This window comes from Schistocerca serialis, chromosome 8 (genome assembly GCF_023864345.2).
Source record: "Schistocerca serialis cubense isolate TAMUIC-IGC-003099 chromosome 8, iqSchSeri2.2, whole genome shotgun sequence".
In the NCBI taxonomy this organism is placed as follows: Eukaryota; Metazoa; Arthropoda; class Insecta; order Orthoptera; family Acrididae; genus Schistocerca; species Schistocerca serialis.
The window spans coordinates 440,912,149-440,930,937 of NC_064645.1; the positions used below are offsets into that span (position 1 = coordinate 440,912,149).

Genomic DNA, 18,789 nt, shown 5'->3' on the forward strand with positions numbered 1-18,789 from the left:
TGACACTTGGCTGAACTACACCAAGTTACAATTAGATCTACACTCACTTTCTGGCTACCCATGCTTACCAACATCTCTGTGGTGGGTGAGTGCAATTGTATGGAGTATTAAAAACTACAGAAAAATATTCACCTCCTTGTTCACACAAACATTTCAATCACAAGTAGAGGAAGGCTTCGCTCTCATTGCCCCTTGGAAACTACAGATATGCGAGTTGGCAACAGCTTTAATACTAACGACTGTTGGACACACACATGGCACATTTACGCTATGACAAAAAATCTTAAGATGCCAAGCTTATCATTCAAGTCACCTGGGTTTCAACATTCAAGATCTCTTCAGTTCTTAACCAAATATGAACCAATGCTGAAGGTTTGCCAATTCTCTGCACAAATGGAAGAAAACAACATCTCCAAGTAGTGACCAGGCACTGAAAAGCAGACTGTTCACAATGCAGATTATGTCCGCCAAGAGTTTTCCCTGGCACTCCAACAGAGTTCCTGCCACATAAAACACTGACTGGAAAACATACTTGGAAATTTGTTTCCACCGTAGCTTGTGGATTTTCCTGTGACCATCAACGATTATTAAGTGTGTTGTCAATTCCGTTCTGTGTAAATATGGCTTCATTAGTTAATACTGTGTTATTAGTGGAAGCAAATGACAACTGTCATTTAACCGGTGATAAAATTCAAGTCATGTGGCGCTGTTTCCAATGTGAACATCGTGGACACACTATATGTGAAATGGATACAAGTTTTCCACACGTAATGTTTGCTATACACATGTTCATCGGACACTGATAAGTGCAGAAAGTTGGTGTGTGCTGCAGTAGGACTACTCTGCACTATGTCAATGTGTCACTGTTCCTCCATAGCTTGCTGAATTATATGTCTAGAAGAAAAATGGGAACTTGGAATAATGACAGGGTGTATACGTGGACAAGAAAAAAAAATTCCCGGATTTCCTGGTTAAAAATACACTTTCTCCCGGATGAAAATACACTTTTCCGTGTTAAGTGACAGTATACTTTTCCTCGGAACTGTAAAACTTTATCAGTTTATAGAGATTGCAACGCGCTTTTGTAACCCAGTCGTAGTTCAAGTCACGTGATCTCGCCAGCCGATACAGCGGATATTCAAAGCAAAGGACACGTCATGTCGTCAGCCAATAGCATTATCACTGTTAAGTAGCGCGTACACACAAATAGGAAAAGTTAAAGGTTTAAATTAATATACATAGTGCTGCTACAAGAAAAGCAAAGCTTTCACATACAATATTGGTATCAACAATTAATAAGCTGCAAGAGAAGCTTAACTTTCACGTATAACGTTGATCTTTGCGCGTGTTACACTTTAAGATACATCACACAAATGTGCCAGTAAAATTTTTAATAACAACATGAATGTATGATCTTCTGGGCTCGAAATTTTTCTAAATGGTCATCCTCAAAGAGTTGATTTTTAAATGAGAGTCAAACGCTCTGTGATTAAAGAAATTCATCGCACATAGTTCATATTGGGTAAAAGGAAATTTACTTTGAAAGTAACGCTTTTCTCAATCATTCGCAATATTTATCTGTGACCCGTTAGAAAGAGGTTCGTTTCAGCAGTTGCCAGAGAGCGCCAATTACAGGTGTCACACCGCTTGCGCAGCTACAATGACGCAAGAAGCCCAATGTTCGTACGTGTAAAACATTAAAAGATCTTACGTTAAGTCATAAAAGGAACAAGACATCAGAGAATATTCCAAGAGCATCGGAATTTCGTGAACTATAATAACGTGCATAATTCGGTTTAAAGTGCACATTCGTACGTCCAGATTCAGTTGTAAATTTTCTTGGCATACCAGTACTGTAGTATTTCAGTTTTGGTTCTTTATTATGGCTTAATGTAAACATGGTCTTTTGAAATGCAGGGAACAGTTGAAACTAGCCGATAGTGTGGAATAAGCATTTCGTTACAAATAAATTGACTGCCTCAGCGGAAAAGATTAATAAAAACCACTTTTCTTTAGCAAACAGACAAAAATAACTTCGATTAATACTTGACTGAAATTGCCGCCCAGGGCAGATACCCCGGTTCGCTCCTAGTGAATATGGCAGCTTGCGCGCGACAGTAAAATTTTTCCGAATAGCATCTTGCTGCTATTCATATATAGGTAACAGGCACACTTCAGTAGCCAGAAGCGGGAGAAGGTACTACATACACGCGACACAACTGCGCATGCGCATGGGCCCGCACGCAACTGCTCACACGAATCTAATGTAAACAGTTGCGACGTCACGCTCATCGGGGGGCAATTTGTTGTTATGAAGCATTGCATAGTCTTTCTAAAGCCTCTGACACATTTTGCTGCTGGCAGATGCTTGTGTGAGCACTGTGTTTTGTTGTGGTACATGACACATTTCCTTTGCAACTTAGGTTTTATTTTAGTTTTTTTTCTCTCGTTCATGGTTTATTGCTGCAGTATTATTCTGCAGTGGCGGGATACAGTAATATCCTTTGTTTGAATATTATTTGTTACCAGTTAAAATGACAAAAATTTAACTGAAAACTAAAACAAACAAAAAAATCCCAGAATTCTAAAAAAATCCCGGGTATTTCCCGTTTTTCTCCCAGATGAAAAAATTCCCGGGTTTTTCCCGGATCTCCTGGTTGTCCCAGGTCGTATACACCCTGAATAAACACTATTTGCTGAAGACTCTGGTAAATATTCTACGATAAGGAATTCGACATTTTGGAAAGCACAGACAGTATTCTTCAGTAGCAGCAGCAGCAGCAGCAGCAGCACAGAATCCATAAACATACATCATATCTCCATATTCTTCATTAGCATAGATATGTGGCATTTCAGTGCATTTACGAACACAGTTAACCACTGCTTCTCTCTGATACACTTTCAGTCCCACCCACTACTTCAGTAACAACACATCACGGACAGCTGAACGTACAATGGGCTATTTTCATGGCAGAAAGACATACTGAACAAGGTAGTTGAAAGCAACAAGGTTAGTTGGTTGTGCAAGACACACACACAAACACACACACACACACACACACACACACACACACACACAGGAGCCACTAGCCCAAAATTACGTATACATTAATGTGTTCTAACTCAAAAACCAATCAGAATAGAACATAAGCCCGCATAAAGATTTTTTGTTCAAATGAGTGTTTCTATTATATCCATGAGTACTGCTCATTCCTCCTGGGACATCCTGTATATCCCCCTCACCCAAACATACCGCATTTGCTGAAATCAACTGGCATGACATTACAATATTTATGAAGATTGTAATGGAAGATATTCTGCAGCACCAGATAAGTGAGCTTTTTATTACATGTCAAAAGTTCACAACACTGTCAGTGTCATGCACACCAGAATGTTTGAATAGCTGCACAGCATTTTCTCGTAGCACTGGCCACGCTGTGAGATATGTTCTGCATAAAGATTGTGATAGAAGCTTCATCCGTGTTAAATCTGAGGTACCAGAAAGCATCTCTTGTAAGTGATTGAGTATGCACCTTCAGTAGTCAAGAAAATTCTATTGAAAGATTTTTGGAAGTTATACGAATATGTGAATATGGAGAAGAAACTGTCTCCTCCAGTTTCAGAAAACCTTTCTTACTTGGTAAACTCATTTTTGGACTTTTACAGGTCTGATAAGCGCCAGGTCAAACCTACACTGACAAGCCAAAATATTACAACCATCTGTTTAATAGCTTGTTTGTCCCTTTCCGGAATGAAATACATCACTGATTCTGCATATTAGGGATCCGACAGTTTGTTGGTAGGTTTGTGGAGGCATGTGGGATTAGATGTCTATGCATAGGTCATGTAATTCGTGTAAATAACGGGCCACTGATTTGCATATGCGGTGATGGTGCCCAATAGCGACACAGATGGAGTCCATAGGGTTTACATCAGGCGAATTTTGTCACTGAGACATCAACACGAGTTCACTACAATGTTCCTCACATCATTGTAGCACAGTTTTGTCTCCAGAACACAGACAATTACACTGTTGAAAGGTGACATCACTGTCACGTAAGACATCAAGCATGAAGGGATGCAGATGGCTCCAGCTGTCTTCGATTGCTACCAATGGCCCCATGTAAGCACAGGAGAATGTCTCCCACAGCATAATAGTGCTCCCACCAGCCTAAGTCTGTGGCGTGCTGCACGTTTTGAGCCACCATTCGTCTTAATCACGGTGTCTGTGGAGATGACCCCAATGATCCCATGTCCACTGCAATCTTAATTGATAATGTCATTGAATCAGCATGTAAATAGGTAGAAGTGTTCTGCCATGTATCTCCATGTTCAACAATGTACAATGAATGGTGTGCTCCAAAACACTTTTGCATGCACCAGCATTGTGCTCTTTTGGCAGAAATGCCTCAGATCACTATCTATCCTACTTAACAGGGCAGACCAGCCTCCAAACGCCATATTCTGTGAAGATCCATGGATGTCAAACCATTTAGCACCTAGTGGTACTTTCACTGTCCTAAGTATTTTTGTAGATGCAGCACGTGAACATTCGACCAGCTTCGCCATTTTCAAAATACTCCCTCAAAGGCTCTGCATAATAACAATCTGCCCTTTGTCAAAATCACTCATCTCAATGGATTTACTATTTGCAGCCCATATCTTAACTAGGGTGATCCCTTGCATGCAATTACATACCTCTGTAACTGCGCCATGTGCCCGCAACACCACCAGGCGGCATCCAACGTCACGGTGGGCAGTGATCATAATGTTTAGGCTTATCAGTGTACATCCTGACTGTCAGTCTGATAAAATTTGCCTTGAGCATTTGTTTTTTAGTTTTTATTCTCTTTGTGTATTTCATAATAATTATACTCAATTCAAAATGAAGTACGAAATTTACATACTAATGCTGTCCGGCAATAAAAAGATACACCTCTTGTTTCTTGATGCTTCAGTTGCACAGGATAGAGATCAACATTCTGACTCAGAAAACTATGCAGAAGAAACTATGAAAGAATTCAAAAATTTTATTTTGAGCAATTTGTGCAGCGATGTAACTAATGTTTCATGTCACAATACTACAAATGATGACCACTTGGTTTGCAACTGCGATTTCGATGATTCATTGAGTTTCAGTGAAGATGATACAATACTTTAATATAACGAGGAGGATCATCACAGTCAACTGCAAAACCCGAGACAATTAGGAGATACAAAAGAAAAATGTCAAGTCTTAGGTTACCAGCAAAATAAGGCTTTATCAGTGTACTTTTGAATGGTGGGATAACATTTCCAACACCTGAGTGGCTTGCTACAATATTTGAGTTTGAAATTGTTTTTGCTTCTTTTCTTGGAGCAGGAATTTTGTGTTGTAAACATGTAAGCAAATCCTAAGCAGCTTTACTGCAATCAAGATTTCCTGAAACTGAAAAGTAATTTTTGATTTATATATGTCTGAACTAGCACTATTATCTGCATTAGGGTTTCAAATAAATGAGCCAAATGAGATGCAAAAAAAATCTTTTCTGGATTGCATTGACTTCAGCAACTTTGAGTTAAATTTTCTACATCACCATCAAAAGGTAAGTTTCACCATTACATTAGATTAGTCTCGTTGTTGTTGTTGTTGTTGTTGTTGTTGTGGTCTTCAGTCCAGAGACTGGTTTGCTGCAGCTCTCCACGCTACTCTATCCTGTGCAATCTTCTTCATCTCTCAGTACCTACTGCAGCATACATCCTTCTGAATCTGCTTAGTGTATTCATCTCTTTGTCTCCCTCTACAATTTTTACCCTCCACGCTGCCCTCCAATACTAAATTGGTGATCCCTTGATGCCTCAGAACATGTTCTACCAACCAATCCCTTCTTCTAGTCAAGTTTGCCACAAATTTCTCTTCTCCCCAATTCTATTCAGTATCTCCTCATTAGTTACGTGATCGACCCATCTCATCTTCAGCATTCCTCTGTAGCACAACATTTCGAAAGCTTCTATTCTCTTCTTGCCTAAACTATTTATCGTCCATGTTTCACTTCCATACACGGCTACACTCCATACAAATACTTTCAGAAATGACTTCCCGACACTTAAATCTATACTCAATATTAACACATTTCTCTTCTTCAGAAACGCTTTCCTTGCCATTGCCAACCTACATTTTATATCCTCTCTACTTCTACCATCATCAGTTATTTTGCTCCCCAAATAGCAAAACTCCTTTACTACTTTAAGTGTCTCATTTCCTAATCTAATTACCTCAGCATCACCCAATTTAATTCAACTACATTCCATTATCCTCGTTTTGCTTTTGTTGATGTTCATCTTATATCCTCCTTTCAAGACACTGTCCATTCCATTCAACTGCTCTTACAGGTCCTTTGCTGCCTCTGGCAGAATTACATTGTCATATCGAACCTCAAAGTTTTTAGTTCTTCTCCTCCATGGATTTTAATTCCTATTCCAAAATTTTCTTTTGTTTCCTTTACTGCTTGCTCAATATACAGATTGAATAACATTGGGGATAGGCTACAACCCTGTTGCTTGACACAGACGGTGCACTGACTGCCAGATGCACTTTGAGTAGCTTTGATTGCAGCAGCTCGGCAGATCATTTTTGCGACCAGATCCATTTCAGATCCACAGGATCGTGATACATAGAGATTTCGTGTCTCCCCATAGAAATAAATCACAGCTCGATAAATCTGGTGAGTGTAGGGAGGAAGGAACTGGTCCACCATGGTCAATCCATTGATGCAGGAATGGCCAGTTCAAATGCCTACAAAAGGGCAGTCTAAAATGAGGAGGCACCCCATCACGGTGCACTTCACGTTTGGTGTACATCTTCAAGCAAGTTGGGAAGAGACTGTTCCAGAAAGAGATGGTAATATGTGGCAGTCAAGCAGGATGGTGAAAGATACAGCCTGACTAAGCAATCGCTGACCAAACCTGTCTCTACGCATTAACTGTGAGGCGATGATGGGCTGCATAGTGCTGCACACCGTGGTGGTTTCCTGGTGCCCCAAATGCTCATTGTGGTGACCAAATACGCCATACTTGGTGAATATTGCCTCATCACAGAACAACACATAAGCTGGGAAATGCAATTCTTGGCCATTTTGTTGCAGAACTCTCGGAGTGAGACTTACACATGGTCATCGGGCTGTAGCAACTGCAGCCTTTGGAGATGAGAAGCATGTAAGACTCGGCACTCAAAATACGGTGGACACTGCTCCGAGACATTCTTTAAGTGCGAGGCAATGGCATGTACGCTGGTACTCCAATTAGTCTACATAGCATCCAACATACTTTCTTCCCTAATGATCGAATCTGCTGAACATATCCTGTCCTCATTAGTCCAGGCACTTGTTAATGACCGTATTCAACACAATTCGATCCAGATGTGCAGACAAACTGCATTGTGACTGCGGTCAGGCTGGGGTGCGTTTTCGATAAATACATTTAGCGGCTTGTCCATTTCATTCAGCTATTCCATACAGTAAGTGCATGTCTGTAAGCCCACTGTTCAAACACAGTTCTGTGCTCCTCATATGCTGGCTAGTGCTCGAATGAGAAATTCCTCACATTGCCCTCCAGTACTCTCATGTGGAGCACCACCTATTGGCGTTCCCCTCCAGCATTCTCATTACAGCAGCATACGTCTGCAGCCATAGGTTGTTATGCAATTCTCAATACTTATGATATGCCCCAACTCACCTAACTCACCTATTGTGGACACCCAGTGTGTGTGTGTGTGTGTGTGTGTGTGTGTGTGTGTGTGTGTGTGTGTGTGTAGGGGGGGGAGGGGGGGGAGGGGTTGTACACACTCTCATGCTATTTATTTTCATTGTATTATGATGACAATTTCAAGATTATTGTACGATGATCCCTGGATGAATAAATAAATAGATAAACGGACAAATAAATCTGTGTTTGGCATATGCTAACATCTAGGATATGATACAGCCTGGCATGACTTCCACATACAACAAAACCAAGAGGTTTCACATTGACTTTATTTCAGTTTCAACCTGATTAAACTCAAGATGATCAAGGCAATAACACCAAACAGCTTATGGATCTTGGATGCCTAGGATAAGAACTGTGCACGTTATGATGCCAAACATCAACCTGAGAGCCACAACTCTCCTGACCTAGAATGGATTTTTACACCTATACGAGAGGTCTGGCTATCACAAAAATTATTATAACGCTACTTTTGCCCATACCAAATGCTATGTGGCTTGTCTGTCATCCGTGAAGAATACAATGGTGGTGATCCTACACTGAGCAGAAAAAAGTGCTTTGCACAAAACCCTATCACTGTCTTGAGGCACATACTGACAATGAGGGCTTTCACCTGCCGTATTTACTCTAATCTACGCTGCACTCGAATCTAAGCTGCTCCTGAAAAATGAGACTCGAAATCAAGGAAAAATAAATTTCCTGAATCTAAGCCGCACCTGAAATTTGAGACTCTAAATTCAAGGGGAAAGAAAAGTTTTAGGCCGCATCTCCAAATCGAAACAAAGTTGGTCCATTGTAATATGAGACACAATTTAGGTCGAATGAATGACGATACAGCTACAGTAGTTTGGTTCGAGTCATAAGCTTAGCAGTTAAGCTTTACAAGGTAGCCATTGCTATGCGTCAGGCGCTCCGTCCCTTCGTTTTTCACGTGCTTCGTCTGGTTTGAATTGACTGCTTATTTTTCTTTGATCTGATAAGTGTCGTTCTCTTTGTTATAGGTGTTTACGTCACTCTAAGCTGAAAATGCATTACTGTACTGCGTTATGCATTGTTTGTCACATTCTGATAATGAGTGGTCACGACCTGTCGCTGCTCGCGGCATGGCTTGCTTTTGTGTGCGCTGCCGCCGCTTAAAAGAGATAGAGATAGAGAGAGAGAGAGAGAGAGAGAGAGAGAGAGAGAGAGAGAGAGAGAGGGGGGGGGGGGGGGGGGAATTGTCTCATTAGTGAAACAATGACAAGAGACTGCTATTTGTTGTTATTTACACTGCTGCTTTCTTTGATAATGATCAACAAGAACCAAATAATAAACTGCGTATGATAGAAGATGTTCTGAACGAGAGTTTAGCGAAAAATTTTCTCCGTTTGAAAATCTTTGAAGACGCCTCTTTAGTACATTACTTTCTGCACAGAAATTAGAGTCATCTTAGATTTAAAAATCTAGTCAATTGCCGTGCTTCATTTCCGACTACCACTATTAGGCATAAGAATAATACGAATATAAACATGACATGATATGTGTATTCTTCCGCGTTTGCTGTTGTCTTACTCTAGTTCCGCAGTTTATTAGGCAGACTGGATTTATATGAGATAGCAGCAAACACGAAACACGAAAGAATACATGGCAAAATGTTTATATTCGTATTATTCTTATGGTGAAGAGAATACTGCATGTGATTCACAATTCATAAAAGTTCCCATTAGCAACTCTCTCTTCTCATAGGTAGGAAAAAATTCAGAACGTAGAATTGGCCATATTGACAAACATCGCAAACAGTCTTGCCAGTCGGATTTTCGTAGTACATTGAAAAGCTGCTACATTCGAAGATGAACAATACGGAATTTGTATTTACTTCGTTGTTCGTTGGATAATGTATGAAAATGCAGTGGTCGAAATTCGGGGCGGAGAAAAAAGCTCGTGTTACACCTTTTTTTTTTAATTTATTTTCTGACGCAGAGGTTTTGGCGCCAGTATTTACCTTTGTGCCTGCAAAGCATGCCTGTGTAGCGCTACAGATATTCGACGGCTGGGGTTAGTTGTGGTGATACCTACCAACATATTTCAGAACTTCCACTTACTTTGCACTTGATTCTAAGCCGCAGGCGGTTTTTTGGATTACAAAACCCAGAAAAAAAGTGCGGCTTAGATTAGAGTAAATACGGTAATTTATGAAAATTGCTCACACAATTAAGTCCGGTTGATTAAACTAGAATCCAAATGACCAACTTTTCACATTTAATCCAGCACTTAATAGTTGCTCTTATTATCACAAGTAATGACACGATGAAATCCTGAAACCTTGAAATTAGCTGTGTTCTAAGCCATGAGACCATCAGCAGACTACAAAGTACACATTAGCTGCGGAAAGATTCCCCTGCATGTATTGTTGTCAACTATTTCAAACTATTCTATTCTGTATCTTACTTTCATACTGTCTGACAGATTACCAACTTACCTGTCCCTGTATATTGGTGCAAGTAGGGGTGGTAGCCAGTTGGTGTTGACTTCACAGTGTGCATCCAAGAAGAGAATGACTTCACCGCGAGCCTCCTGGGCTCCAAATGACCGTGTTCTAATAAGTCCTTCACGCTCTTTGTTGCGAACGAGGCGAACTTTCCCATCAAATTTTGTTATGTACTCTTCCAGTTTAGTCTTCAGATCCTCTACATAAAAAAATTAAAGTTATTGCTTACTTTCACAGAAAGACTGAGCATACAGGTAAAATGAAGAGATCATTTCATATTTTTAATCTTTCTTTTATTGCACAAGATGCAACGTAAAGTATTTTTCTCTTAGTACAAACACAATGAGCCGAGTTGGAAATGAGATGCTCAGAAAACGCAAATGGAGCGTCAGAATATTATGAAAAGGGTAGTTGCTACTCACCAAACAGCGGAGATGCTGTCGCAGATATGCACAACAAAAAAAAGACTGTCACAAAATAAGCTTTTGGACAACATGGCCTTTGTTGCAAAAAGACAATACACACACACAACTCGTACACACATGACCAAAGTCTCTGGCAGTTGAGTTCTGGCTTCAGCTGCCAGAGATTGTGGTCGTGTGTGTGTGTGTGTGTGTGTGTGTGTGTGTGTGTGTGTGTGTGTTTTCGACAAAGGCCTTGTTGGCCAAAAGCTCATTTTGTGACAGGCTTCTTCTTGTTCCTATCTGCGATTGCATCTCCGCTATACGGTGAGTAGCAACTATATATAAAAAAAATAATAATAATTTCATAATATTGTTACATTCCAAGCTGGATTTTGCAAATGATGTATCCTTGCAGAGGAATGCAAAATATTATGAAAAGCCACAAATTTTCATCGCCCACCTGTGATGTTTTCAGATTTGTGCAATGGTATAAATAAAACACATCATAGGACAACAAAAATGTTTGCTCTGTAATGAAACACACATTTAAGTAACAGTTTTTTTTAGGGTAAGGGAGACGGAATCTATCGACTGTCTACAAAATCTGCTAGGAAAGATGAATCACAAAGCCTTAAACCCCTTTTGTAGTTACAATCATGAAAAGAAATTACATATCGCTGCGCACCTGTAAGTTGTGGGCAATGAAGGTATCCTGTTTTTAATTTTGGCCTTATTTTCTGTTTGTTTATCTTTACAGGGCATATCAGAGTGGACTTAAGATGATTTATTTCACAGTCATCTCCCGCAGCACTTCTTATTGTAAATACTTGCATCTAATCTCCCTCAACTGCTATTTCAGTGTTGTTTACCTTGTCGATATGGTATTGTCTGTCTTTTTTTGCGACAGATTTTTATTATTCCTTTTGTCAAACATATTTCATCTAATAGTATTATTGTAATATGCATCTGCAGTGATTTGCAATGAAATAAGAGAGATAATTTTTTGTATAACTAAATACATTCTCTTGTGAGAAACACTACATATTTCAAATACTTAAAGTTAAAATTATCTCTTTATTTCTTTGCAGAACCCTGGGAAATGCCTAATGCTATTAGGTGAAACACACTTGTTAAAAACCATTCAAAAGTCAAGATCGGATAAAATATTTTTTATTCGAGACAACTGGTTTCAACAGTCTTGGCTGTCATCTTCAGGCCTTCCACCTTACAGTTTCATAAGTGGGAAGCATGACAAGATATGCTGCAAAAAACAATGCATGCTTTCCCTGAAAACTTCTTACCACAGATAGTTTGGAAGCCAACATACAATGACAAAAATATATTAGATCTAACGGCAACAGACACGACCTGGACTCTTTCAGGATTACTTCATTGTAAATGGTATCAGTGACCATGAGTACAAAGAGTTACTTGAACAAGTAGAAAGATTTACTTTAAAATCTCAAAGAGGAACTTGAAACATTAAGCTCTTGGCAGGAGCATGTTGAAGAACTGAGTCTCGTTAGGAAAAACACTTGACCAAGCACTGGATAGATATGTACTTAGCAGAACAGTTCATGACTGGGAGAACTCTTCATGGTATACCGTCACTGTCAATAAACTTCTTTAAAGCAGTGACTATTGCATGATTGTTTGACAAGACATTTCCAGGGGCAGATGTGGAGTCTGACCATAATCTATTGGTTGTGAACCTGTAATAGAACATATTAAAGGCTTTACTTTACCGAAGTATGTGATACCCGCCAAATTCAACCAGTTTAACGAGTATTTATGATTATAGAAAAGTTATTGTGTATGTTAACAATGATTGCACAACATGTCTCCATAAACAGTCAACCCATTAAATCATACTGAATAACTGACCCACACAAAAGTTAATATCACTTGATCACTGATACAGCAAATGTCATCATGTAAAAACACTAAGTTTATCTTAAATAATTAATATGAAGTACGAAAAATAGTAGCCAACTTAGGTATTTTGGATCTCCTTAAATAAAAATCACCCAGTGAAACCCATTTGTTCACTAGGAGTGTTTTCACTCAGTATTCACGTAATCAATCCTATTTTAGACGAAAACCAATGTAATTCTTAATAATTCATGTTACTTACTTATTTATGCAAATTAGAGAAGTCAATTGACAAACTTCTAAAAAATGGCCTTTTTGTAACAGAGAATTATTCTGTCAAGTCAACAAATCTGTCTGTCATTTTCATAACATGTTAAATTATGTCACTCGATGCAAATTAATAACTTATCTGCACAAATTATGATAACAGATGTACATGTGACTTATAAACTATATCTCTTTTTAGTAGTTCTTTGACAATGTTATAAATACAAGCAGCAAGAAGGGTCGAGGAGGCAGTCGGAATGTCACTCTGGTAAAGTGTGTTTGTGTGTTATTGTTTGAGGTGGATAAACAATGCAAAGATCATGTAATGGAAGTACTACTTTGTGTTGTGTCATGGTCTTTGGTAGACAGTGGAATTAAGATGGCCACCATAATAAATATTTGAAGGTTACATATTTGTTGGTTTCGCTCGTTCTTTATCATCAAAAGCACATAAAAAACACGGGACCTCATGTTTTTAACCCTAGACAACCAGATTTAGAGCCAGCATCAGCATCGAGACACAGCAGCGATCCAGCAAGCAGCAGCGATTACTACAACGCATTTTAATGGTGCCAACCTAACATCAAGTGCTAACAAGCTCCGTAAATGGGAGTGAAATAGTGCGATTACAGCAATTAGCTATATCAACGACTAGGCGACCATTACAAAAGTGGGGGCTCGTCCGGGATCTTTAAGTGCATCGATGATAATAGTGCAGCGATAAATTTCGTAAGTGCTTAGCACTTCAAAAAAAAAAAGTTTATTTGTGCAGTGTGGCAACAGTGAAGATATGTCAAAGTGAAAAACAAAAAAACGTGTGTATGTGAGATTACGAAAAACTATCATCACACCGCTCGGAAGATTAACGTCTGGATTGTCAATGGAATTCATCAATCAAGATAAAACCGAATAGATGTGAAAAAAGCCAACAAGAACACCGATCACATCAGAGTATAGCTACATAAAGCAAGGTATTTTGTTGTTGTCATTAAAAAAAAAAAAAATTATAGTTAACATGTCTCTACCTGAGACCGTAGGAAATGTAAAAATTGAACCAGGGGATGGTGAACAATTAAACTTAACAGAGTGGCTAGCAGAGTTTGCAACTCAAATAAGCTCGCAACTTAAACAATCGAGTGAACAAGTAAGTTTGAAACTTAAAGAAAACACAGATAGACTGGGTAAGTTAAGTTTGAATTTTGATCTATTAACTACTCATCTCAATGAGAAGTGTGAGGAAATTAAAACTACCCTCAGTAAGGACACTAGCGAACAGCTGATACACTTCAGAAAAGAATTTCAAATTAAAGTTGAAAGTTTAAATGAAAATATACAAGCTAACACAGACAGTATTGCTGTCATCTACAACAGAGTAGATACTGAAGTTGAAAGATTAGATCAGAGAATAGACAAAACATCAGAAAACCTTAAACAAGAGTACAACCTGTATACCACTAATGTAGATACAAAAGTAGAAAAGATACACACTAAATATACACAATTGGAAGATGCATTGATGTCAAAACAAATGTTTTACAATCAAAATACAATGTATGGGCACATCCAAGTGAAATGCTTTCCTGGTGAAAATCTGCACCCTATTGACTTTATTCATCAATGTAAGGATATGTTTGTTGTAGGAATGACAGATAACATAAAAATTAAGTTAGTAAAACGGTTTCTAGAAGGGGAGGCCCTATCCTGGGCAAATGAGAATAATGATTCTTGGAATACTTTTGAAGAGTTTGAAGCTAAATTTATTTGCAAATTTTGGTCACAATCCATACAAGCCAGATTGAAGTCAGAATTTCTAAATGGACCAGTGTATAGAGGGAAAGTAGGGGGAATGCAAAAATTTTGCAGAGATCAATTGAAAAAACTTGCTCACTTGAATAACTCTTTTGATATTATGACACAAATTGATGTTTTAAAAAGAAGGTTACCAGAGAGACTGCAGTGGGAATTGGTCCATGGACCAGACGATTCAATGGAAGAGTTCCTGAAATTTGTAGATAGATTAGATAGGGCCTTGGAAAGAGAGAATAACCAAAGTTTTGGCTCTGGCAACAATCAGTATGGGGGGTGGAACAGGAATGTAAATAGAGATTATTATGGGAGGAGAGACTTTGAAAATTCTGGAAATAATGCTCCAAATAGGGGAGATAGGAGATATGAAAATGATTTCAGAAACAATACACAGGAGGGAGGATGGAGGAGAGATAACAGGAATGATAGAAATAGGTATTGGGGAAGAGAACAAGATAGAAGGGGGTTTGTTGAAACTAGTGAACAAAACGACAACTACAAACGGACAGACCGAGGGAACCAGCCGGGAAACGGTGGACAGTCCCACTAGATGTCCGTAGTTTTGGGGCTAGACAATATTATGATAGGACAACACATAACCGAAACTGGAAAAGGAGAGGATACAATGTAAAGAGTAAATACCATGAAAATACTGATGTTGTTAGAATGAATAAATTAGAATTTAATAAAAGGTTTTGGGATACTATGAGTAAAAGTGATACAGTTAATAAAAACAGTGTTCAAGCACAGGTAGTTAGTGAAAGTGCAGAAGTCGAAGGTATTGCAGAGTTCCTTAGTTGGGCTGAAAAAGATACTGGTGTTAATAACAAGTCAGACACACCACAAATAGAATCTATTTTGGGGGGTTTATTTGATAAGAAGGGGGATGCCGAAATGTTTAATGGAGCCAAAGGCCCAATTGCTGAGATTCAGATACATAGGGGGGAAACTGAAGATGGGGTTGTTGTGGAGGAGGAGGAAGAAGTAATAGAGGGACATTTAAATAATGATCCTAAATCAAGTGATGTAATTGATGAGAGTGTGGAGGAAGAAATAAAAGTATTTGTAGAATTGAAAAGTGATTATGTAGTAAAGGTAAGTGATGTGACAAACATGGGTAATAATGAGGTTAATTTAAGTGAAATGCAGACTAGGGAATGTGTATCTGAGGACAAGCTATTGCCTATTGGGAACTATAAAACACTAATCTATGAGAATGGTAATGATAATAAAGAAAATATAAAGGGATGGAATGTAAATGTGTGTTTTCAAGAAAAAGGGGAAAAGTTTTTGGAAGTTTTGTGGAACAACTATGGAAACTGTATAAACAAAGATGCCTTTTGGAAAGAATTAGCAAAGGTAAGTGCAACCTTGTATCCTACATGGTGGACAAGAATCCGTAGTGGACTTTATAAAAAATGGGGTGAAAACAGTAGTTTGTTAAGTGACAACACAGTGTTAAGAGGAACAGATGAAAACAAAGGTTTATGTTTAAATGTCAATGCTTTGCAAACAGAGAGGGATGTGTCTAAGTGTAGGAAAGAGACATTAGACTTAGGAACTAAAGAAATTGAAAATGATCTATTGTTTGAAAATACTGAAATAGACAAAGATGTTGAGCTAGGTTGTCCATATGTTAAAGTAAACATTTACATTGGTCCATTTGAAATAAAAGAAAGCCCACATCCTAATGCGTATAGACTTATCTTTCCCAGATCAAGAAGGTTATTTGGATTAAGAAACATCACTGAATTGAAACCATATAAACATGATTAAGCACATTTCCCTGTTTGAATACAGTTACTTACCCATTTTCCGTAAAGCATTTTATCAGCAAAGATTTTTACTGGGTGTGTCAAATAGCAACTACCACTCATCCTACAGACCCTGGAAAAGTTCCAGATCTCTGAGACAATGTTTTTATATTTTTATTGTCACTATTGAATATTAAATTTGGAGACATCTTCTTTACTTGCAAGGGGCAAGTTTAAACATGCACCCAAAGAGGTGACAAACATTTATTACTTTCTGTTTGTATTGTTGAATATGGGACATACTTGCACCAAATATAAAAGACAATGTAAAAATTGTTGTGCAAGACCCATCATTTTGTTACTATTTTCTTAAGCATAAGATTTGTGTACAATTTTCTACAGCTAATCAGATGTTCACCAAGTTTGATGTTTGTGTTATGTTGTGACCAATTTAAGTGTCCAATTTTAGTATTAATATGTTCTTGTACTATCTTGACTGTCTCAATGGGAGACAAGTTTTTTAAATATTTTCTTTTTTTTAAAATGCATATTATATTCATACATGTGACTTCTCTAGTGTTTGTGTTTATATATCATGTCCATACTTCTAATTATGTTTTTTGTTTTCATTTCCTTTATGTGGCTCAAAAAGAGCAGACAGTTGCAATATTTTCCTATGGACATCTGACCTGTCCATCTATGTAATATATTTATGTTCCTTCTATTATCTTGATTATTCTGTGACTCAATGAGAGCTGGCTTTGAAATAATTTACATATATTTTTTTATATATCTTAAGATCGCATGTGATATATTTGTGTCTGTTTTTGATCATTTTCCATGTGGCTCACTGGGAGCAAAGATTAAGTTTTTTTTTTTTACTTTCATATATTACTAAATATTTTTATTATGCTGTCGTACTGAGAGCCATAACACAAAGTGCATTTGAAAGAACATAACTAAAATATTTGCAGGAAAAAGTCATTTTGAAACGGTGTAACGGTCATGGTATACATACACATTATGCATAGTAAAACAAAAAAAAAAAATTATTAAAGTAGTACTTTTCCAAATTTTAAGCATTTGACACATTTGTCCTAGTCGGCTAATATCATTAACATTCTGTAAATGATATTACCCGAGGGGGGTATTGTAATAGAACATATTAAAGGCTTTACTTTACCGAAGTATGTGATACCCGCCAAATTCAACCAGTTTAACGAGTATTTATGATTATAGAAAAGTTATTGTGTATGTTAACAATGATTGCACAACATGTCTCCATAAACAGTCAACCCATTAAATCATACTGAATAACTGACCCACACAAAAGTTAATATCACTTGATCACTGATACAGCAAATGTCATCATGTAAAAACACTAAGTTTATCTTAAATAATTAATATGAAGTACGAAAAATAGTAGCCAACTTAGGTATTTTGGATCTCCTTAAATAAAAATCACCCAGTGAAACCCATTTGTTCACTAGGAGTGTTTTCACTCAGTATTCACGTAATCAATCCTATTTTAGACGAAAACCAATGTAATTCTTAATAATTCATGTTACTTACTTATTTATGCAAATTAGAGAAGTCAATTGACAAACTTCTAAAAAATGGCCTTTTTGTAACAGAGAATTATTCTGTCAAGTCAACAAATCTGTCTGTCATTTTCATAACATGTTAAATTATGTCACTCGATGCAAATTAATAACTTATCTGCACAAATTATGATAACAGATGTACATGTGACTTATAAACTATATCTCTTTTTAGTAGTTCTTTGACAATGTTATAAATACAAGCAGCAAGAAGGGTCGAGGAGGCAGTCGGAATGTCACTCTGGTAAAGTGTGTTTGTGTGTTATTGTTTGAGGTGGATAAACAATGCAAAGATCATGTAATGGAAGTACTACTTTGTGTTGTGTCATGGTCTTTGGTAGACAGTGGAATTAAGATGGCCACCATAATAAATATTTGAAGGTTACATATTTGTTGGTTTCGCTCGTTCTTTATCATCAAAAGCACATAAAAAACACGGGACCTCATGTTTTTAACCCTAGACAACCAGATTTAGAGCCAGCATCAGCATCGAGACACAGCAGCGATCCAGCAAGCAGCAGCGATTACTACAACGCATTTTAATGGTGCCAACCTAACATCAAGTGCTAACAAGCTCCGTAAATGGGAGTGAAATAGTGCGATTACAGCAATTAGCTATATCAACGACTAGGCGACCATTACAAAAGGTAGATTAAAACTGAAGAAACTGCAAGAAGGTGGGAATTTGAGGTGATGGGACCTGTATAAACTGAAAGAACCAGAGGTTGTAGAGAGCTTCAGGGAGAGCACTAGGGAACAATTGACAAGAATGGGGGAAACAAATACAGTAGAAGAAGAATGGGTAGCTTTGAGATATTAAATAGTGAAAGCAGCAGAGTATCAAGTATCAAGTAGGTAAAAAGGCGAGGGCTAAT

General features: G+C 37.9%; 1 protein-coding gene across 1 annotated transcript in view; it reads right to left on the reverse strand.

Moving 5' to 3' along the window:
- Window positions 1-18,789, reverse strand: part of LOC126416159 (N-acetylgalactosaminyltransferase 7) — a 92,425-nt gene that overhangs the window by 48,971 nt on the left and 24,665 nt on the right. The window contains exon 5 of the mRNA XM_050083718.1: window positions 10,202-10,409. Within this exon, the coding sequence (XP_049939675.1) occupies window positions 10,202-10,409 (208 nt within the window). The remainder of the gene's footprint in view (window positions 1-10,201; window positions 10,410-18,789) is intronic.